At 44.2% G+C, this 24,397-nt stretch overlaps 1 protein-coding gene across 1 annotated transcript; it reads right to left on the reverse strand.

Annotated features, from left to right (window-relative positions):
* Nucleotides 1-482: 482 nt before the first annotated feature.
* Nucleotides 483-22,665, reverse strand: LOC140672687 (uncharacterized). The gene is made up of 7 exons (XM_072905052.1): nt 20,998-22,665; nt 20,500-20,730; nt 11,849-11,962; nt 11,512-11,598; nt 2,838-3,041; nt 2,500-2,682; nt 483-2,397 (listed from the first exon to the last, which is right to left on the reverse strand). Exons 1-7 carry the CDS (start codon nt 21,296-21,298, stop codon nt 1,670-1,672), a joined length of 1,848 nt encoding a protein of 615 aa, XP_072761153.1. The 5' UTR covers nt 21,299-22,665; the 3' UTR covers nt 483-1,669.
* Nucleotides 22,666-24,397: the final 1,732 nt, after the last annotated feature.

Consider the following 24,397-nt stretch of genomic DNA (forward strand, 5'->3'; position numbering starts at 1 on the left):
ATGTAGAAAATTGTTTTGCGGTCTTTTTATCTCGATTTCAGGGACGCTGGGCGGTCAGCGGGCGCGCGCGCGCGCGCGCGCGGGGTCGACGCGGGACGCTTTGTCTGTTTTCCATCAATCACGCGGACCTTTTCACCGCGCGGATATCGAGCCTGCCCGTTTTTGCGTGCGGTGCATCCCGCTCGATTGCAATCGCGGCGAATTATTGAATCTGCTGCATCTCGTCCGGCCGGATTAGGTTGCACGCGGATCGCTCGATACACGATTGCAATTTGTCCACCACTTTATCGTGAAGCGACTGTAAGACTATTTCAAGTGCGCGCGCGCAAAGCGTTTCATAAAAGGAAATATTATAAATATGACTATATTGAATTAAGCTTATCGATTTTTTTTTTTTAATTGTATGAATTATTTAATATATAAGATATGTTAATTAATCATCGGAGATGAAAGGGTATACGTTTTGTATTTAAAAATTGTTATATTCGTAAAATATAATGCAGCTTGTAATTATGTAATATATAAAACTAGATGATGCTTACACTTACCAGTTTGAATTGCGTGACATGTCCTCGTCGAAATCTGTGATCGTAGAAGAGAATAAATCGATATCGTGGAACGGATGATATTACTTTATTCGTGATGACGTACTTAAACAATAAGTGATTTTGATTAAGGCCAATAGTCACGCATACATACATACAATGTCGTCAAAACAATTCATGGATCCTATGAACGATAATTATACAATAAAGTTTTTCCCATGTAATATATCAATGTCTCTTTGTCTCAGCGACGACAACAATGTTGTTTCGTAAAAAAAAGAGACCGTTCGAGAAAGGATGTGACTTGGCCAGGATTCGGAAGGATCGTGGTATATTTACAACGTCAACTACTCGTAATTTCGCTTGTACCGGGAAACTAAATGTCATCTGCTACACGAGTATATTTTCTTTACTCTCTTTTCTATTTTTTTTTTTAATTTACCGATGATACAATATTCTGAAAAAATTTAAAAACGATGAGAATTACAGCCTGATTTAAGAAAGATTACTCTTCAGGATCATCGTGCGCGCATACTCGTGTAGTCGATGAAACATTCAGGAAGTTTAAGTATTCTTAATCGGAAGTGACGGAGGGGGATAGTGCTTACCGTGTATTTGAAACATTAACCTAGATAATAATCGGTGATTACTGTATATGTACATATACTATATGCGAACGTAAACCCTGGTTAGTCCTCGAGTCCATGACAGTTCTTGGACGATACCGCAACGGACATATAAGGATAGATAAGTAAGTCCGACAAAAAGTTCATTCCGAAACGTTCGATAATTAATTTCCAAGCAGACGTTTCACCTCGACATCACGTCCTATGAGCCTGTTCCATTTATTCCTCAACAACTTGACGATGATGATATATCGCTTAGCATTGCCAAAGTAATCTACAACATCGTACAGGCTCTGCTTCCGAATTTAATCTCGGATCATCGAGACGAGATTGATCAACATGCGCAATCTCTCGACAGAAATCAAGTTTTTTTTTTTTTTTTTTTTTCTGAGAAGAACACACGATAAAATTTACCTACAGACCATATTTATATTCGTCTTGATGGTGGAATTCGTTAAAATTGTCGCGCTCGATGAGCGAGTTTACTCATTTCGATGCTTAATAAGGTCTCCACACCTGTCTAGGCTTGGGACTCCTCTCTCTTCGTGATCTGATGGCTTCTCTCTCGACGTCTATTCCATCCTCCTTCCTTCGCGTCGTCAGATCCTGGCCGACGTTTTCCTTATCCTGACCCTTCTTCGTGCTAAGATCGACCGTGCCCTCTAAACGGATTTTCACGGTAAGATCACCGCGACGTGCGACTTGCTCCTGATCGATCTGAAGATCCGAGTCGTTCAGATTTTCTATGCTCTGCCGTAAGTGAATCGACGCTTCCTGGAAGGTAGCATCCGTAGACGCGGCGTCCTCCAAGTCGCTTCTGATCGGCGAGATTCTCGGAGAGTCTTGCTCCGCTATAGACTCGTCGCTTCTCACGCGGTCTCTATTCAAATCTTGATCGTTCCTATCGTCCACTTCGATGCTATCGTCGGGACTATCTAATCCGGATCGACGTAAACCGCCTTGGTCATCTCCCCGTCGCTCTTCGTCCTTGGTACTGCTCTCAGGACTGTCGCTGCTGCTTCTGAGTTTTCTCAGCTCCTCCGATCGGGCTTGATCCGGCCTCTGCAGTCGTTGCTGGGCCATTCTTAGAGCCAGAGCGTGCCATTCCGGCTCCAGGATATACTGCTGCGTGTGGTACAGAGGGTTATAGAGCCAAGAGGATTGCGGTAATAATGGCGCAAATATCGATCCGAAGATGGATCCCGTGGCACCCAGTAAATGAAGACCTGCGTTACGAACAAGACGTCAGTTGTTTTTTTGTTTTTCTTTTTTTTTCAGCTCGCTTAAAGAGCATGACTCGTACAGATTGCGTGTATCTCGACTTTTACCTTGAAAGTGCGAGTGATGTCCAGACGGATTGGGCGTCGTGGTAGTGGTCGACTCGGCGGGTGGCGTCGACGCCGTCACGGAGGCCGTCGTCAGCAGACCTGGTCCAGGGTTTCCGGGTGACGTTGTCGGCGTCACTTCTCGCACGGACACGCTGATAGGACCCAAGTCGCCCCTTGCGGACTCTTTCACACATATAATTTACACACGTTTATTATTAATTGTTTAATCTCTCTCGTTTGAGAAAACACTGAGCGCGTGTCATGTTACTTAAATAAAATAGGAAATTTCGTTCTGAATTTTCTTTTTATTTCTCGCTAGAAAAATCTCGTGTCATTACCGGCGTTAGGTCCAGGCAGCCTCGGCGATCTTTGTTCGATGGCATGGTGGAAGGGGTTGAAGGCCGATGCACCAACTGTTGGTTGTGGATGTGTGTGCGGATGGTGGCCGGGAGGAGGTGGAAGACAGTGCGGTGGTAGAGATCCTCGAGGTAACCCGCCCCATCCCTGGCCCGCTCCTTGCTCAAGACCCAGGTGTTGCAATCCTGTGCAATCAAAGAAATGCAGATTACACGTCTCCGAGGATTCTGTTTATTCAGCGTCTCCGCTGTCATCACGCCCGCGGTGATCTCCATATCGCACGGAAATGTTTGCAGTGGAAGATGTTGGCGCGCTTCGTACTAAATATTTTCAAACAGAATATAATCTTGTAGAACTGTGCTCTAGAGTACGCAATGCAGACAACAGTAGCTGAAAATGACTGATACGATCGTTTTGTGACAAGACGTAACATATTTGTGGGCACATCACCGGTGGGCGTTGTATAATTTTCGGCAGGTAAACGGTGATCGACTGGCAGTCCGAGTCGTAGAAACGCATCCCTTTGACGTAGAGGCGGTTTTGACGTGGATGGACAGTTAAATTTATCCAACAGAGAATTCAGAGAAACGATCGATCATCTTTTTTTTTCGATAATAGCCAATATCGCGTGGCCGCGCAAGCATGTGTTTGAATGCAATTAAATTTATGACATCAAAAAGTTTGTCTGATCGTGATCGGCTGACGCAAACCAACTGACATAAGTCGCGCCGCTACCTTTGTTGTTTGTTCATTTGTGAAACAACAAAGTTCATTCTCGCCGTTTCTCAAAATGACTAAAATCTACTTCTCCCCTTTCGTAAATTTGCATTTACGAAAGAAGGGGAAAATTTGGCTTCTCTTTCAATTTACGTGATAATAAAACACGTAAGCAATCTAACGCGCGATTGATTTTCGGCATGTCGCGCGATGCAAAAAGAGCACGAGGTGCAAGAAGCAACTCTCGCGTGGTTATCGACGTGTTATCGGTTTTTCGAAAGACCTTGATCAATAACAGATTATGCCGTCATCTGTGCGGAGCAGTTTAAAAATTCCGTGAAAGCTGCCGCGCGAAGCCACCGTGCGCGAATACGAAGGCGATCGGGGAAGGAGGGGTTGGAGGGGTAAAACGGGGGGATGGTTGGGGGAGGGGGAGAGAGGGGTTACGGCGGGGTGGCAAGGCAGGGGAAAACGGGGGGGTTTTGTCGAAGCGGGGAGAATTGTCCGGTCACTGGCACGAGGGCGTAACCACCGAGACACGCGGATCGCCCGATTGGTCGCACGTACGCCCCCACCCTTGGCGTTACACCGGATGGTAGGGCGCGAAAAAGCTCGGTAGGGGTCGTAGGGGTGATTTTTAAGCTCTCTTTAAGCCGCGCGCGCTCGCCAGAAAGGACACCGCTATCTCACGTCCTACCACACACACCGGCCTGGCACACTGAACGGGTCTGAGCAGCCCGTGAGGGAAGTTTCCTCTCTCTCTCTCTCTCTCAGGGCTACGAAGCCCTCCTACTTTATGAGGGGGATTAAGAAAACGATAAGAGGACGCGGCGAAAGCGCCCGCTGCCACCGAGCTTACGGAAGGCCAACGGACGGCCAGCGGAGGCTTGCGTTGGCAGCCAGCATGAATAAGAACCGCTTCGGTAAGCTCTCTTCAGGCACCGGGATTCTTAGGTGACGGCCACGACGTGCGAACATCCTCTGATAGTAACTGACTATGAGTTTCTTCCTCGCTCGTTACGAAACAACCGAATGTAGGTCTCAAAAATAACTTTCCAACTTAGCATCATTGATGTATACTAGTATAATAGTTTGCTCATAAATGGCAGGAAAAAAATTAGATTGTCCTTGTGCGATAAAATTAATAGGACAAGTTTTAATAGAATTCTGTCGTGGAGTTTTTTTTTTTATAATTAAAAGTAATGTCCATAAATTGAAAAAAAAAATATATTTATTTAATATATAAATATTTTATAAGAATATTATAACCTGTAGCTTTTGCAATATTTCTTACGCAGAGAGAAGATGGAAATTTTCGATACTGCCGCGCATTCTTTCCAAAGAGAAAGAGCGGACGTAACATATTTTCAATTTAATAAACCCCGAAAATGCCGTGCCACCCTCTTTCGACGGAACTCGCGTGCCGGGTTGGGTTCGGCTGGCGGGCGATAATTCCGAAAACAAATGAAGACTAATGAGGGGTGGGCCCCGACGAGATCTCGGAAAGAGTGAGGGAGAGAGAGAGAGATAGAACCCGCGGGAGACGAAGCTGAAAGGGTTCAAGGAGCCGCCGTTACCCTTTAAGGGGTGAGAAATGTTAAGCTTAAACGTTACGGCCCTAGAGTTAGTTGCCTTTGCCTGTACCTTCCATGGGGGAAGAGGGAGAGGGAGGGAGGGGGGGGACTTTAAGGGATGATGTATTATCGAGAGCAGCGTGCTCAAAATGTGCCACGTACTTTGGTCGCGCCCGTTCCCGAGATGCGGTAATGTGACGTCACGTGTAATATGAGCTTTTAAGCGTAGCTTTATATATGTTTCGCCGCCGACGCGCCCGCCGCGGAGTGAATTAAATTTGGTCACGTCGATTACAGAACTCTCGTCGGCGCGCGAGAGACGCGATTTCAAATTTCACGATTGCACTTTTCACCCGCAACTGTTGTTATTATTGTTATTATTATTATTATTATTATTATTATTGTTATTATTATTATTACCGGCAATATTATATGGCAGAGTTTCGCCGAGTGATCTGAAAATAAATCGCGTAAACCAATAATGTGATATACTCGAATTTTCTCAAACGTTTTAACATCAGTTTCGAGGCCATGAAACTTAAAGGGCGTCTTAAAGACACGTTGATTCGAAGCCTGTAAAATGAAGGGAGAGGGGCGAGGGGGGAGGGGGGAAGGGAAGCCCTTCGCCTTGCCTTAAAATCTCCTTGATCTCGCCACCTCGAGATACATAATAAATTAATTCGCGTATTTTCCTCTGTCTGTCTTATCTATTCAAATCTATGCAAAACAGGCGTTAAAAACGCCCTTCTTGGCGCTAAGGCGTTAACCCTTGCGGAGCTCGATTTCCCCCACTTTCTAACCTCTTTGCTTCCTCTCTCTTTCTCTCTCTCTCTCTCTCTCTCTCTCTCTCTCTCTTACTCTCCGACTTGTTCATTGCTCCTCTTTCCACTCCGCGTGTTCTATCCTCTAGCTACTGCCGGCTGGATGTCTTTGCACACCCACCCTTTGCGCCCGTTCTCATTATCGCGTCGCAGCAACCCCTAAAATGCCACCCTGGAAAGGTCCCTGGCACCGATCTAAGCTCCACGAGGAGATATTTCGAGAAAGGACGAGAGAAAATTGCTATCTCTCTCTCTCTCTCTCTCTCTCTCTCTCTCTCTCTCTCTCTCTCTCTCTCTCTCTCTCTCTCTCTCTCTCTCTCTCACTCACACACACTCGACTTTTCCATCTTTATCTCTCTGCCGTAAGATTTTCTCTTTGAAGTCGAGAAAGAGCGCAAAAATGATGGATCTTTTAAGAAATTGGCGATGCTCAGCGATGCATAAATTTTTACTTATCTTTACCGTTTATTACATTTCATGATTCTATAAATACTTGAAATTTTAATATTGGTTACGCTGCCATTGTTAGTCATTGATTCTACAAGTATAATATATACGCTCGAAAATTGCACAATTTTATTAAAGTTCTAGAAATTAATCGCATAATTGATAATTAATTTTATCGGTATCGCGCGTAAATTTCTATTAATTAATAACTAAGGCTTGAACCTTTTTATGTATCTACATTATTATTAAATAGTGCTTTTATTATTGTACATTACTTTGACAGTACATACGCGCAAAACTTACGAGTGAGAAAATCAGATTGAGAATGAATATCGATTACAAGGACATTGTGAGACGCTATCAGCTTTCTATCTCTTAGGCTCGGTGGATTTTCGTGTCGACGATAGGAAAGGAGACGAGAGAGGAGACCGACGGCTAGAGAGAGCGTCATTAGTTACCGTCGCTTCCAGAGAAAGGTCCCGGTCGCCGGACCTGATTAAAAGACGGAATACCCGGGACGGAACGCCCTTGCAAGACGCGCGTAGGGGGTGAAATGTGACGCGAATTTAAAGGATCCGCAGTGATTCGACACGGGGGGTGGACAGGAACAACCCTTAAAAAGGTTCCCTTTAAGGACCGTATGTCCGAAGGGTTGTCGTTGCGTTCGGTTTCCCATATAAATGTGAAAGAGAAGTCTTTAAACGCGTCACAAATCAGGTCCAGAAGAGACATAATCCAACGATCAGGCCGCGATAAAGCTTGTCAGCGTTCAAAAGATTTACGCACATTTATCACATCAATAGCGATATGTTAAAAAAGTGATATATTTATAGGTCTTAACATAAAGTGCATGAAAATAAATAATCCTCGTATTTATCTTTGACGAATTATATGTTTGATAAGAAGAGGGGAGGTCTGCTTTAAAGAAAGTCACGAATTTACTGCAAAACGATCCAGCGAACGAAGCGACAGTTTTAAACTGAGAGCGTTCCTAACAATCTCCCCCAAATGAGGTAAAGGCCACCTTATTGAAACAGGGGTCGCGATTTTTCCGGTTCTCTCCCCAACCCCTCTACTCTCGCTACTCAGCCTCTCTCCCTCGTAGGCGGTTAATTGACACGAGAGAGCGGAAAGAGGGAGGGTAGATTGGGGACTGCACGAACTGTTCTTGTTAACTCGAATCTTGGCACCTCGCGATTTTTCATCCCCTTAGCCAGACTGACAAAGACGACGGACTCGGCCTCCCGGGAGGAACGTGATCACGGTGTTTTCCTTCGTGGACAATCTCAGCGACGATCTGTGTGATGTCTGTCACCGGATACATTAATTTTCCATGAGCTTGCTAGTGATCGCTTCCGAGTGTATTATGAGACTTTTAAAAATTGCTGCAACAAGGGAAAGAATCGGAAATGATTTTATTTTTTACTCCCTTTCGAATTATTGTTTGAATTTAAATTTTTTAACATTTAAAAGTTATTATCTTTACACATTCACTATAAAATAAATGTAATTTTTAAGAAGAAAGAGCGCTTGTGTATAATATTATATATTAGAAAATTTTAAGATTTTTAAAAAGAATGTATTTTGTGTCTAAAAATCATAGATATTGTTTGTATAAATATACTCGCGAAATTAATTATATTGTAAGAATGAATGACGTGTCATTTCTCTCTCGATAAACTGAGATTGAAGAAAAGATTTTTTAATTTTATCGTCAGACTTTTTTAACATTCGAAGGAATACTATTTTTACATATTTACAAGATAAATGTAAGTAAATTAAAAAAAAAGATTTGTTATATAATGTTTACAAAATTTGAAAAAATGCTTTTGTGAAAATCATAGACATTGTTTTTAATATATTTTTAAGTATATTTGTGAAATTAATTATATCGAAAGAGTGAACGATCTGTCATTTCGAGACTTATTGAAAAAAGTATTTTAAATTACTACCAGATTTTTTTGACATTTGAAAGAATACTACTTTTACATATTTACTATAATAATTGTAAGTAATTTTTGAGTAAAAAAAAAGATGTACTATATGATGTGTGTATTACAGAATATTTTAATTCTTAAAAAGAATATTTCAAAGAAAATCATAGACATTGATTCTAAACATAATCTAAATATATTTGCGAAATTAAATATATCGAATTATTGTTATATATTGAACGACATATTATTTCGGAAAATTGAGATTGACGAAAAAAGTTTTTTAAATTATTATTATATTTTTTTGAATTATTTTATTATTATATTTTTATAAACTCACTACAATAAATATAAATAATTAAAAAAGTTTTTTTTTTAATTTGCTATATAATGTGTGCATTACAGAATTTTAAGATTCTTATAAACAATAGTTTTGAGAGAATCAGATATTGATTTTATAAATATATAATATATAAATATATGAAATATAAATATATGTTAAATTGATTATATCGAACAAATGAACGTTACATCATTCGATAAAAATGGAAATTAGGGAAAAATTTTTTAACTTTTATTGCCAGACTTTTTTGACATTTAAAGAAATACTATCTTTATATATATTCAATTCAATTAATCGCCTGCGATTAAATATCTTTATTATATGCATTATGGTTAATGTAATTTTTGATAAGAAAAAGATACGCTACAACATGTCTTACGGAATTTTAAGATTCTTAAAAACAATGCCTTTGGAAAAATTATAGACATTGATTTTAAAGATAATATAAATATATTTGCGCAATAAAAAATCAATTATACCGAAAGAGTAAACAATGTGTCATTTCATGATAAATTGAAATTGACGGAAAAGTCTCTTTAAATTTTATTATATATTTTGCCAGATATTCAAAGGAATACTCTCTTTATATATTTACTATAATAATTGTAAATAATTTTTGATTAAAAAAGATATACTGTACATATAATATGTGTGTTAATAATTAATCGAAATTTTTAATTCTTAAAATGAATGCTTCAGAGAAAACCATAGACATTAATTTTTAAAAGTAAATAATATAAATGTATTTACGAAATTAAATATATCGAATTATTGTTATACATTGAATCGACATGTCATTTCGATAAATTGAGATTAACGGAAAAGACGAAATTAGAACGGTGGATATCGGAGATCGGAGGGAGGTAAAGGCGCATTTGGCCCGTCCATCGGACTTTGGCGCTCTCACGAAGCCCTTAGGGAGCCCATAAAATTCGTCCCTGCTGTCGAGGTAGGCCCGAACGAAATTTAATAACATCCCCTAGTTACACCTCAATGGGCACCTTAACAACCCTGCACGGCCAGCCACTCGTCCTCACGCCCGCGTTGAAGGGGCCGTTCCCTTTCTCCTTATCAACCCTCCTAGCGTAGATATCTAATAAACCGCCTCTCTTTGAACGTCCTTACCTAGTCAGCGATACCCGGCTGACCGGTTTCGAAAGTTGGAAAGGTGCTCGACTGACCGACCCTCCGTCGGACTGAACGGAGGCGCAACCTGTGAGCCGGATGGCGAACCCCGAGCGAAAGGGTTGAAAAAAAGTCGCGAGCACATCACTTGAAATAAACCGATCGATATTCGTCGAGAGTATACCGTTTGCACCCAACTCGGAACACAATGTAGGTGACCCAATTGCGCAAATACAATTTGTCCGTACGATGTGCTTAAAATCGTATCCCAATAAAACTCGTATATCTTTGACATATAATTTGCGCGCTTTTAATATTGACAGAAAGCTTCGAGAAATTCCCTTTCAGTGAAATCAAATCCGTTGAGATTATCGTAAACAGATCTTTCTGACATTTTAATATCCGTTATTCAAAAATCGTAAAAAATTCTCAAATTTTTTTCTTTTTTTTTTTTTTACATCCAACGTTTAATTTTCCGATCGATCCAAATGTCATCGATCGTCATCGCCATCGGTCAGAAATTGTTTCGAAATACGAGGATCCGGCGGAAAAATCGTGACGGCGAGAGGGACGCAAAGGGAAGAAAAGTTAAAGCTCCGGCGTATTACCGGGCGCGGCAGTGGCTAATTCTTGATTGAGCAGACCGGGGGGGTGGCCGGGAAGAGAGGGAGAGAGGGGCAGGGGAGAAGGGGGAGGGGTAGCAGCGAGAAATCGACGGCAGGACTGCCATCCCGTAGTACGCCTCGGGGATAGGAGGGAGCGAAGCTCCGTTAAGCCGCTTATCATGCCGAAACAATACACTGTCGGTGCACCAGTATCAGTACCCGACCCTCACTGCTCCGGGCTAGTCCCATCAAAATTTGGAGCTTCGAACGAGTTTCAATGGAATTCGTGCCACCCGACTGTCCTGTCGAACCCGGCTGGATACCCGAAAACTTTTTCGAAAACGCTCGCGACGATGAAACGTTTAAAACCCCATCGTTTATATCGCAGAAGCGAATGCATTATCGTCCCGAAGAAAGGGGATGATTAATCGCGCGCTAAAAACAATTCCGACGTACGTAGGTATTTTACAATTTATTATTTAGCGAAACGCTAGATGCCTGCTCGTATTTATTAAATGTTTTTCCGTGAATAATATAAAGAGCCGTGTGATAAATATGTGTGCAAAAAAATCTTTGAAAAAATTTGATTAAATTGCCGAAACGACGGGAATATTTTGCCGTGTCGTAAGGGAGAAGTCACTCCCGGCAAAAGTTAACAGAATCCAAGTTTATTCGAGAGCGAGACTTTTCCTTAAGCAGGCTTCTCGAAGCAGCTTCCTCGAAACGAAAAGGCAGAGTTCGCACGCCCGGGGCTTAATCAGAGTCTTCTCCACTTAGAGGCCGGTGGCAAAACTCAATTTTGAGTCGGTGCCTGCCGACGCTCAATTTTGACACCCTTCGCAGCCACGAAGCCAAACGCGCGCGAGAAGAGGGCGTCGACCCGCCTGGCCCGCTAAAGTTGCCTTCCTCCCCCAGGGAGGGGTACGGTGCAGGGTTGCAAACTTAGTTATCTATCGACGGGGAGAGACGTGCCGAGAGAGAGAGAGAGAGAGAGAGAGAGAGAGAAGCTGGAGCCTCACCGGAAGCAGCAGGTATTCGCGCAAACTCGTCGCGACGATGGAGGCCGCGTGTCTTTGATTAGAGACTTACCCGACAGCTTAAATCCCAACGGGTCCTGCGGGTGTCCAAAGGGGAACGGACGAGGCCCGAAGTGAAAGGGATGAAAGGCCTGGTGTCCTGCAACGTGGAATGAATTCATAAATCGACGCGAATATCTATTCTACGGCAATATTTTACACGTATTTTTCCATCATCTTATATATATATATATATATATATATATATATATATATATATATATATATATATTATATTCTTCCCGTTAATTGGATATTTAAACCATGTTACCCCCATCGGTTAGACGAGAGCGGTATGGAAAAAGTCTCGCTACCCCCGTATTATCCTCCGTGGATAAAGTTGTACTCACGTGTCTTCGAACGCGGCTCCCTGGGACCGTCCACGGTCACCTTGATCGCTTTCGACAACGTGGCCACCTGCGGCGGCGATGTCTGCAGCATGATCGTCAGGGTGAAGCTCTTCCCTGAAATGAAAGTGAGACTGGAGGCGGGAAAGAATTATCGCCCGGCGGTAAAACGAGAGAGAGAGAGAGAGAGAGAGAGAAAGAGAAAGAGATCCATGCATATTCTCCGCGTCTTGGCTCCGTTGCCAGATCAAAAACCATAAAGGCGTGGACTTTATATCGCACTCCTTGGTTTGCGTAGACTCTATTATTCATGTTCAATTGGCCGACCGCGAAAGAGAGATAGTCTCAGGACGTTCAATTTTTCGTGAACCTCTTCAATTTCGCCACTTGCGTTTTTTAATTAAATCTTATTCCGTGAAAAAAAAAAATTACATATCGAATTGAAATAAATTTCTCCGTAAGTGTCTTTGATAATAGCTGTACGTTTTAATTGATTAAATAGTCGTAGCCTTCGCGGATCGAAGTTTCTTGGCGGATTCGACTCGTCGCTACCCGCGAAGGACATGCTCGATGGCTCGAGCGAAACGCGTCGGGTTTGTTCGCTGGAAATAAAACACAAATGTGCCGGAAGTAAGGGGTGAACGAGTGACGCCACTGCGTCGATGTTTGTTCCCGGATAGGCTGGAATATGTTAATGCCACCGGGGTTAAACGCGATCCCCTGAAATACGCCAGTTTCTCGTCACGCGCGATTTTGCCGTTTTACCTTTCCATAACATTCTGTTGCTCGATAGATGAGATATCCTAATAATCGATCATAATTTGAAAAATTAAATTAGAAAAAGGCAAATAAAAGCCAATGCCACGTGGCCCTCCAATTTAATTTTTTTAATTATGTATATTATAAAGGGCCCTCTCTTTTTAGATTATTATTTATTACATTATATTAATTAACTAATCGATTATCTCGAAGTTTTGAAACAAACGCGCGATAACATGTTTGAATAATATATTTTGAAAATTTCCCCCCTTTTAATATCACAAAAATATAGCATTACTTTCATCATTTTTCCAACAATTTTTCGAATAAATATAATATAGGTGTACATTTTTTTTTTTTTTTTTTTTTTTTTTAGCAAAATTGCAAGCTTTGCTTTTTTGACAGCAGCCCACACACGATAGGCCAAAGTAACTTCTACTACTCTCCCAACATAAATATCTCTCCTCCCTTAATATGTGTTTTTTTTTTTCAGTTCGCTTTCGCACGTTTAGGTTTTTTTTTTTTTTTTTTTGTTCACCAAGTCCCATGGACCGATGACCCGAAACAATATTCGGCGAACGCGTAGATGAAAACGCGACTCGTAACTGGTCCGGCCGTTTACTAAATTTCGATGTGTTTTCGGCACAAATATTTCAATCGATGACGCGCGCATCGCGCGGAATTCGTCACGCGTTCGACGCGTTTGCCCTCGTCACCCGTCCCTCCCCCCATAATCCCCCTTTCCCCCGCGCCGCTCCGGTAATCGCGCGTACGCAAAATAAAGCACGGGAGGAACGAATTCAGCGGTCATCGTGCGAAGAAAATAGCAACGATAAAATCCGAAGAGAGAAACGCGATGTGTACAGGGGGCGGGAGGAGGAGAGGGAGGAGGGAGGAAGCAAAATACACCAAGGCATACACTGGTTTTTTTTTTTTTTTTTTTTCTATTTTTTTACCGACCCCGCGCGACACAATAAAGTTATACAGCATATATAATGGGGTGTCGCCAAGTGCGGCCGGATACGTACACGCGCGCGGTCGGGTAGTTTTATTTTACGGTGGCGCGGCGGCCAAGCGCACCCCTCCTCCCCTCCTCGACGGTAAACGACCGCGTTTTTACGGTGAACCACGACATTTAACCGGCTTACCCGGCCGTCCGTCCGGGGCCGAAATACCGGACTTTAACTTCGCGCCGAGGGAGCGAGTGCCATTTCCAGCGCGCGCGCCACCCTCTTTCTCGCGGTGATTGGCCGCTATTTTCGCGCCACGCTCTGTTTCACAAGATTTCCTTGCAGAATAGTCAAAATTGATTTTACACTTTGCGCGCATTCGAGAGTTCTTAACTTTTATTTCACCTCTCGATATTAAGCCGTCCCACCATCGATTTTCCGTTTTTTAATTTTTTATTTTTTCCCGTCGCTTTGGAAAAATTTAATTCCTAGCTTATCTCTTAAATAATAAAAAGTTTGATATCATCATTTATCATCACGTACACTATCGTTCAAAAAGTTGTTAACTATTAATTTTTAATTTCCGAGAAATGTGATTGGAAGAAAATGTTTTCTATAATGTAGTCGAAAAATGTGTGATAAATTATTACAGTCGCCTTTTTTTTTATTAACAAGATTTTTTTGTTTAATCAAAAAAGTATGATTGCTTCTTTTGAACGGCAGCATATATCGTTAATAATAAAAAAAAAATCGCAAACAATCACATTGAACAGATAATTTAATTGACGCGTGTCGAAAAGTAGCGGAGAACCTTTCCAATTCTTGCGCACTGATTAATTAATTATCCGATTAAATTGGTACGAAAGCGACGTTTCGAAACGTTATTTTGCAACAGACGTGGAAGATTTTGCCGCAGAGATTTCGTGGCTGAAAGCTAACGAGACGAGAAGTTTATTGCAGGCGCGGGTGTCAGGCGCGGCGGCAACGCGAATCAGGGGGTGATGGCAGGCATTTTGAGGGTGTTTATGAGGCATTATGTGTAACTCGCTGGAAGAACGATCTCTCTACCCTTCGGGCTTTACAGCCACTCCGTCCTCTCGTCCCCGGCTCACCTACGTCTAGCGAAATTTCTAATTCATCGGTTGCACACGTGGTCAATTGCACGTGAAAATCGCCTCTCGCGTTTCGCCGAAATTTTCCTGCAATAATCCTATCATGACGAAATATTCTGATTTATCCCGTAATTTACAAGATTGGAAAACATTGTGCGTCCCTTTTTCTATCTCTCTCTCTCTCTCTCTTTCTCTCTTTTCAGCGCTTCTTTATACGCCGAGGATTTCGATGGTATCCTTCGTACGCGCAAACAAGCCTGAAAAAAATTACTAATCCCCACGCGTCGTACGTCATTTTTATCCCACAAAATATTGCTTGATATCGCAGACTCGATCGAGAGAGGAGGATCCATAAAGATTATGATGTCCGAGCCGGCTGTAGAATGTTTCCGTCATGCTACACTTTTTCGAAAGATTTTTCAAGAATTTGTCTTTTACAGCGTAGTAAGTATATATTTTTGAAATTCGCAGAATAAAAGAAAGAAAAACGTGCGAATGAGCTCTCGTATAAACTGCTTGCGCGACTGTATCTCCGAAACGTGTGTTTTCACTCAAACTTTTTTTGCCGGAACTTAAAATATCCTCGCGACGATTTAGCAAGCCAAAACGAGTCGAGTGAGAAATTAATTCGGGCGGCGAGGTTGGCTCGCGTCCACTTATGCGACAAGGATTGTTGCGAGAAGACACGGAAACGCTCGCGTTCGGCCCCAAGTTTACCCAGGGATCATGCAGTGTTAAAAACTCCCCTGTTTGCCGGTGAGGCGAGTGCGCGAGGGTTGCTCGGATCGTTATTTCGGAGTGTTTGTCGTGTTTTAAGATTCTGACGTTTTGACTACCCGAATCGTGGCAAACGAGGCCGCGTGTGTATATCATCGTGACGTGTTTGAAAGGAAACCTTCTTCCTTCTTTTCCTTTTTTTTTTCATCCACGCGAAATGTCAAAAGCGTATACGTGAGAAGGGGTTTAATCATACACTCAAATATCGCTTATGTGTAAGCAAAAAAAAAAAAAAAAAAAAAGAAAAGTTCGCAATGACTGGGGACGAAATTTTGTCGCAGGATAAATTTCTAACGCGAGGACCAGTTTTCGCTGGCAATAATCACAACGTCGAGCATAACGACTTTCAGATGCGACGGGGTAGCAGCGAGTGGTCATTGAAGCGTTTGTAAAAGCCCTGCCTTGCTGCTGGCGCGACGGAATGAGGAGCGAAAAATATCGAGAAAATAAAGTAGGGAAACGTGGAATTAATATATGTGAAAGAAACGGATACGCGCGTATATATGTATATATATCCGACTCTCGTACTGCCAGACCAGAGCGGAAAATAATGTTTAATCGGTAGAAAATCTCGGCGCAGTCATCCGCCATAGGACCGCGCGCGCTCCTCTCGATCCCCTCGCGCCCTCGCAATCCCTTCCGCGATCCCTTACTTGACCGAGAGGGATGGATTTTTTAATTTTTAATTGGCAAAAAACGTCGCCGAGGTGGTCGCCGGCGAGATCCGCCAACCGTTCTCGCGGATTTAACTGGCGTATTCGGGTTCTTCTCTCGGAAACACTAATATCTTCTAACATTGGAAGTCGTTATCTCTCTCTCTCTCTCTCTTCAGAATTGTTCGTCTCGTTGTCAGCTGAAATTAATTTTTTCGTATCGCAAAATCGAATTTAAAATCCTTGCCATCTATCAAGGGGTTGTAGGTCTCTTAAGAATTATTTATCTACAAATTTTTATTTTCCGACAATAGGTTCTTTTTGCATTCATTCGTTATTCAGTAAATATTTTTATTATTAACGCCCGCTATAATAAAATGTTATAATTCGTGGGATTAGTAAATCGAGAGGAAAAGTCTTTAGTCACTTTTTAGTAGATTCGACACGCTTGAAAGCAAAGGATCGCCGATGCAACAGCTGTTCGGTCGACCAAACACGAGAGCCGCTATTTTAAAAGGTCGACCCTTCTCACAGAGACCTTTACGACTTATTAAATCATTTTCACCTCGTACGGGCAGCTTCGGCGAATAACTTTTCGCAATGCCGATTGTGTCGCGAAGGATTCTCACGGTTACGTAAAATCGTCGTAAATTTCTCACTCGCTAAATAATAATATAATTGTCGATCGCTATTATTAAAACCGACTTGGGAAAATATCTTTTTTACAAGAAATATCCTCGCGTGTGATTTTTACCCCGGCAATTTACAGGCGTCCTGTGTAATGCCAATGTACAGATACTCGAATCGCGCATTTTTCTTCTCGAATCGTATAAAAGAGATATCGAAGATTCGGATTTGCCCTCGCGTTCAGCGCTGCAACGTTCACCATGCGGCGGCGATTTAAAACGGGAGTCGTCCTCCTTCCACGAGAGAAGGGACAAAGAGAGAGAGAGAGAGAGAGAGAGAGAGAGAGATGCGGCTCTCCGGGCGAGACGGGGCGATCCGTTGCGCCAGGACATCGGTCAGGATCTGGCTGTCGATAGTCGGAGCTTTCCCTCGGATTCTCGCGCTCTCTTCCTGCCTATACCTCGGCCGGTACCGTCATAAAACACAGGTAACTCCGGTATTTATGCCCGTCGTTTTTACGCCCGTCGCCGCCGCCCTCCCCCCCCCTCCGCCCCGCCCGTCGCGCTCTCCTCCCCCTCGCCCTCCACCAACACCAACGCGCCAGCAGAGAAACATGCATATACAGCCGCGTCTCCGCTACTCTCGGCCCGTGACTCCTAGCAGTCGGAGGTTGACGCTAATCCCTGTCGGGAGCGAAAGGGGTGGCCGAGTGATATACGCCCCTGCGCCGGTATGATAATATTCCGCCGCTGCCGCCTCCCCCATCTCCCTCCCTCCCCCCTTCCCCGCGCCCCCTCCCCTCCTCCCCCCCGTGACCCCTGGCCGATTCGCGTGTAGTCGTTATATCCGTCGTTTATATCCACCACGCGCGTAGAAGAGGTACCCTCTTTTGGGTCAGCGCGTGTAAGACCGAACGAAAGCGATTATAGTCGATTAAAAGAGGGTCGAATCGACGACAGAGTCAAGGGAGAAGAGGGCGGAGAGGGGTGCGGGAGGGAGGGAGGGGAAGAGAAAAACTTGACGTGTCCAAGTTTTTCTCGCCGTCGACCTCATATTCTCGTTGATCCGCGACAAAAAAAGAGGATCTCTCTCTCTCTCTCTCTCGGAAAACGATTGACTAACATCTGCGAGAAAAATTTTATTTCTTATCAAAAAAAAAAAAAAAAAAAAAAAAAAAAAAAAAAGAAAAAATAAATAAATAAATAAATGAATGAATGAAAATATATTATATCTACCAAAGTTTATTATTTTTTGAAAAATTGCTCATACGTAGGATACACCTCGATATAATACGAAGCCATCTAACAATAGAGTCTGTAAAATTTTTCGATGCAAGAATCCGAAGAGGGACGAGAGGGGGGGGAGGGGGAGTTCTTGCTCTCGTTCTTCCTTCATCCCGCATCGATCTCGGTCGCCCTTTCCCCCCTTTCTCCCCCCCTCCGCCCCCCCCATCAACGTCGTCACGCATTTCGACCACGATCAATTCTCCTCGTCCGCATTCGCAATATTAAATTGGCCTGACAAAGCCCGCGGGCGAGCGTGAGACAAATATTTGCAGCTGAAAAAGTCGGTAGCGGGCGCGCGCGCGCGCTCGCTCGCTCGCGTACGGGATGCGTGCAAAACAACGGGGGCAAAAAAGCGAGTGGAACGCGTGAGGAATCTGTATATAAAATGCACTCCGGGGCTCCTCGCCTCTCGCTGCGGTATTATGCAGCGATACGCGCGACGTGACTCGCCGACAAACATCATAAATTTTCGATTTATTCAACTGGGATCTGTTTGCCCCTTTCTTTCCCCAGAGAGATAATAACGATCGCCTATTCGGTCTTTGCAGCAAAATTTTTTTTTCCCCTTCCTTTTGTTTTTTTTTCTTTTCATACGCTCTTTCCCGTTACGTCCCGCCTGTCACACGCGGGCATAATTTTTTTCAATCCGGCGCATATATTTCGATGACGAAACGAGATTCGAGTTTATCTCGACGCGAAAATTCGCCGGCGTCAGACGCGGAAGGAAAAAAAATCCGCCGATCCGGCTGCGGCGATCGCGATACTCGCGCGCGGAACGATCTCGCGTCACTCTCGTATATGGAGAATCTAGAGGAAAATCGTTGCATACCGGGTGGTAGTTAGGGGCTGCCCGTAATACAGTAATGAGGGCTTACTGCCATGGAAACCAAAGCCGCTTACAGCCAACCACTCTACCTCCATCTCTACCCTCTCTTCACCGCTCGGTTCCTCTCGCTCGCGCTACCCCATCGTCCCATCCCACGATTTCCTATATATCCGCGATATCCTCATTCGCGAGTCTCTAAAAAAATTCTGCAAATCGTTTCTCGGGTCTCTCTATCGTTGCCGCGACGAGTATCTTGAATCTCTCTCCAGTGGAAGAGGGTCAATGTGGGGGATGCGAGACCAATCGTGTTCTAAAACACGTGTGCGCTTCAAAGTCGGTAGCTTCAAAAAAAAAAAAAAAAAAAAAAAAAAAAAGAAATGGGCATCGACACTCGCGAATTATTATCGTGTGTTTCGAGACAAGAGGGGTCGAAGTAAGTCGATGAGAGGCTCGCAAAAAAGAGACACCGTTTAGGGTCTACCGTCGCGTCGGGGCGAAAGTGGCGCGTCGGGGAAGCCGCCGATATCGCAAACCCCCCGCAATTTCCTTTTCCAATTTGCCATAAACAAGTCGACCATCCCCCTCGTTAACCGGCTACGCCTGGCGACTGTGTATTCTCTTTCTCTCGAAAGTTCAACTTTCGTCGACGGGGAAGAAGGACGAGGAAAGGCGGAACGAAGAAAACCCTGGTGCAACTCGGTCGAATTAAAGGAATTAAAGGACGCCTCGTTACTCGTATCTTTCGACTTCGCCCCCTCCCCTCCCCCTCCCCCACGCCCCGCATTTCAACTCTTGTACGTACGGAAAAGGGAGAGAGAGAAAAGAAAAAAAAAGGACGTTGAAAAGTTTGCTCCTTTCCTGCGATCTAGGTCCTCCCGCGTCGCTTCTTTTCCCCTTCCCCCTCCCCGCCTTTCCGGCTTCGGCTCCTCTTCAAGGAACGAACGTTTGCATTAACCGTTCGTAATGGCTGCGATTATTAGGGAGCATTATTCAGAGACCTCGGACCCCAATTTTTTTCTCCTCTCGCCACCCCTGCGCCACCGTCTTCTCTCGGACGCGAAAGGAACATTGAATTATTGAAACGCGGAGCCGGGAATTAAAAAATCTCTGCGTGCCCCTCTTACCTCTTCCCCCCTTCCTCCCTCGTCCCTGCCGCGTGGCATGAGCGTCAGTTCGCTCGAGGAGATACCGGGTCACGGTATTTGTCGCGTGAATTAAAAATGAGGACGGAACGAGGGGCCAGGTGGTGGCCCCGGCGCTGGCTTGGCTTTCGACGCGGGAAAAACGAGGCCATCAGTCGGGGCACCACCTTAATGTAGCGAAGTCTGAATGATTTAAGACGCCGCATCGGAAGAAGGCAGAAAGACCGATCGAGTTTTCGACGTCAACCGATGAGAGTTATTTCGGTGAAGCAAATAATACAGAGATACCGAGAGAGTAAAAGGTGAAGAAAAATAGATTTTTAAATGTTTTATATATATATATATATATATATATATATGTATGTGTGTATGTGTGTGTGTGTGTGCGTGTGTGTGTGTGTGTGTGTGTGTCGTATTAACACGTTTTAGGAAAGAAAACATGCCAACGAATTCTTTCCCCTTATCAATTACACCACTAATATCATTAGACAAAGAGATATGCGAGTCTTGTAGAAAACTTACCTCTACCACTTCGGCCGACGAACCTGAGATCGTTGAATTTGGCGACTTGATTTTTCATTAGGGCGGTAGAATTCCGCAATTCCGCGCAACAATTTTCATCGTTCCCGGCTCGAACCGTCACGAGGGTACCGTCTCCAACCTCGCCGAGAGCTACTACCTTAAATGCTACCGGCAGGGTCTTGTTCGACCTCCAATGTGACGGCAATACCGTGCAAACCACATGTGGGCTACCTAATATGAATGTAAAAAAAAGAGAGAGAGAGAAATTAATAGCTTCATTTTTATTAAAGCAATTAATTAATTATCTTTTGACGTATCGTCACTTTGATTTTATATATAAATGTTAAAAAATATAAAATATTACATCTCTCTATCATATTTATTTTTTCTATGGTAATAAAATAAAAATAACAAAAAAAAAAATAATAATCATGTATGACAAAGGTTATTTTTGCGCTACATAAAAATGTTGGTCTAATAAATGTAATTTTCTTTTACCTGTACGAATGAGTTCTCCAGGATGTTCGGCGAGAAGCCCATCCAGCGTTCTCTCGGCGAGCAAATCGGCGGTGAGGGCATAATCGGAGAGGTGATTTCCGCCGGTTGAACCTTGAGGAGGAACCTCGTTAGCCAGGTGCATCCTTCTCCTCGACGAGCCTCGGGTCCTCCGTATTCTCGGCCCGCCGATCTGGCTCACCGGATTCGCTTGATGACCACCACCACGCACTGACCTAGGATCAGGATAGTCTAGGCCGGCAGGCCGATCCTCGGGTCGAGCATCTCGCGAAGGATTCGTCATGAGAACGATATCATTGGTTCTCTCGATCGAATTGTCAGCTTTCCCTGCAAGCTTTCCGGGCGAATTGGGCCGCTCAATTGTTTACGTCTTATCTCTTCCAGATTCTAGACTGAAAAGTGACTGTACACGTGAGAAAATTGATTCCTTTCGATCGATGTCGATATGATGCTTGGTCCTTGGATGATACGTTTGCGTTTGGGATATTAACTTTATTCAGTACCGCATGTTATTGGTCGTCGAGTTGATTCGACGAGTACCTTGCAAGCCTGAATTCGTGGTCTCACCGATGACGAAGAACGCATTACGAATGCACGCCGATATCTCCTTCCAGCGAGAATAGAATTTGTCTTCCTCGGCGGCTTTCTCGGCCCTCGCGGGGGGGCCCTTAGGCTTCTTTGATCCTTATTTCATTATCCTGCCGCGGGCGGGGGAGGGGGGGCAGCATCCGTTTGCAAATTCTTCTTCGTCTCGATTGCCAACTCGCGGAGAAAATTCGTTTTATTGGAATCGTCGGCAATCTCAGCGACCCTTGTTTCTGATTCTTTGATCGAGTCTTCTTATCTTCCACGACGAAGAAACACCACTCGTGGCTCGCCGAAAACACGGAAATCCATAGATCGAACCGACTCGTACCTTTTTTTTTTTACATCACACGTACTTGAAACACCATCCCACACAGATCCTCATGATCGATATTTGCTCACTTTTCTTCTCTCTTATTAATACATTTTTTTCACTATATATATATATATATATATATCGAAAAGAGTTTTTTTTTTCAAATCGTTACGTTTTCGCGCTCACCGCGCGAAGTTTCGTCGAACTTTAGCGAGTACCGCGCACGGCATCTGTCACGTGTATCTCCCTCGTCGATCGAAGCCTTGATCAATCACGAGAAAAGGGTATGAATGGCGAATGACAATTGAAAAGAGATTGGTGAACACACGGGGAAGGTTTAATTTCCAATGATCCAGGCGACAATGACGATCCATGTTGACGGGTACGTCTTCATCGTACGCGCACTGATCAACACTGCGATCGGAAAGTTTGCCGGCGCGTGGATCGCGAGATATCCCTGGCCGGTTGTATTTTGCCACTGGATGCCAGAGTAGTAGCCGCGGTCGCGGTCGCGGTGATTCTTCACCTGGCCGTTGCTTCGGCGGGTGGCAGGGCAGCTTCTACTACTCCGGAGGAAGTAGGATAGGGTGTTTAACTCGCGCGGTCTCGTTTCGGTTCGGCGGTGGAAGATGGCGGCTTCTGCGGTGGAGCCGCGCGGTGTGGTTGCGGTGTATTTTTGAGGCTGCCGCCCCCAGCCACCACCGAGACCACCCTGGGTAACTCTCTCCTCGCGCCCCCTCTTTTCGTCGCCCCCGCGGCTCTACCACGGCGCCGCCGCCGCCGCCGCCGCCGCCGCCGCCGCCGCCGCCGCCGTCGCCTGCCTCCACGATGTACCCGGAGGTCTCTCTGGTGGGGGGTTGGTTTTTCCAAGCGGTGGGGAAAAATCTCCCTGCTTTCTCTCTCTCCACCCTTTTTCTCTCTCCTCGTCCCGTCACCGCCGCTGCGCGCACAACCTCTCTCAACGGCAGGACCGAAACGTTCCCGACAATACTCCCGCCGATGACGACCCGCGGACTACGCGAGCCTCTCGCGCTGTCTTCCGGACTACCGTCGTCGACGTCGTTGTTGCGCCGGACGACGACGGGGGACCCGAGGGATGTTCAGGGGGAGAAGATGAGCTTCCGGAGATGAATCTCGGCGCCGCATAATTGCGGCAGAGCGAGATCGACGCTCTACGATGATCCTACACAATCGCGAGTTATCTACGCGGATGCGTGTTGGCAAGTTACTTCACTTTCCCGACATACATATGTATACGTGAAAAATATTTTTGTCCAGCGTACGTCATTTGAATTTGCAAACCTTTTTTTTTATTTCACATCTCTCGCTGCCAAAGTATTTTATACTTTAAACATCACGTGTTTTCGTTCCACCTTCAGCATAACAATTTACACTTTTTTTTTTTTTATCATTCACCACAAGCACCTTATTATCAATGATAATTACAACATTAATAAGTATCCAATATGTGATAATTCTCGCGAGAAGATAAACGTAATCCCTTTGATTTCATCGTTCGAACGATTTGTTCAGCCGGTGCCTTTGCGGATACCGTAATAAAGTCCGTTAATTAATCTTATACTTTTTGTTTGTCAAAAGTGGAAAATCCTTTTCGACGATTCTCTCGCGCGAGAGATATCTCGTCTGCCGACCCGGCTTTTTGCCCTCCTCCGCTTGATTTCTTCCTGCTTCCGTCGTTCAACGACCACCCCGCGCGAGACTGCGAAACGACACTGGGAAGAAAGGGAAAACAAAGACGGCAGAAAGGCCCCTTGTGTAGTTGCGTTTAGTACCGAGGAGTAGTACGGGGGTTGCGCGATGCTCGGGGGGGTTCTCTCGGAGAGCGCGGGAGTCGAAACGCCGTCGGCCAGGGTGAGAGAAAGAGAGGGACACGTTGTCGCAACGCACAAGTAGTCATCCCCCAGATTCAGCGGACCAAATAAAGAAATATGACAACCGTTCCTGACGTATCTCTCTTATCGTGAGTTTTGCGCGCGGCAAAATAATGCAGTCCGCGAATCTGTACGATTAGGTAAGATTTAACGTAATATATATAAATCTTTCTTTCACGCATGTTTTAATCAAATTATCTTTAATACAATTTTAATCAATTTAAAATAAAATTACATTTAAGAGATGAAATGATATTTAATAAAATTATATTTATAATTATGATCATATTTAATGAAATTATATTATTAATTGCACACGTAATAAAATACGAGAAGAAGATCTCTTACATTTAATTCCATCGTCATTCAATGACGAAAGCAATTCGACCGCAGACACAGCCGACGGAACTTGAGAGATGGATCGTAGATCGTCGAATAAAACGGAACGCGACGCGACGCGAGTATTGTAACACGTCACTCTTTCGAGAGACAACACGAGACTATCGATCATGACGTATCTGTACCAAGCTGTACGAGAACCCCTAAACGAGTCCAGCCCCCCTATATAATCCCTACGCCCTTGCGAGGA

The sequence above is a fragment of the Anoplolepis gracilipes genome, chromosome 13 (assembly GCF_047496725.1).
Source record: "Anoplolepis gracilipes chromosome 13, ASM4749672v1, whole genome shotgun sequence".
NCBI classification, from domain to species: domain Eukaryota; kingdom Metazoa; phylum Arthropoda; class Insecta; order Hymenoptera; family Formicidae; genus Anoplolepis; species Anoplolepis gracilipes.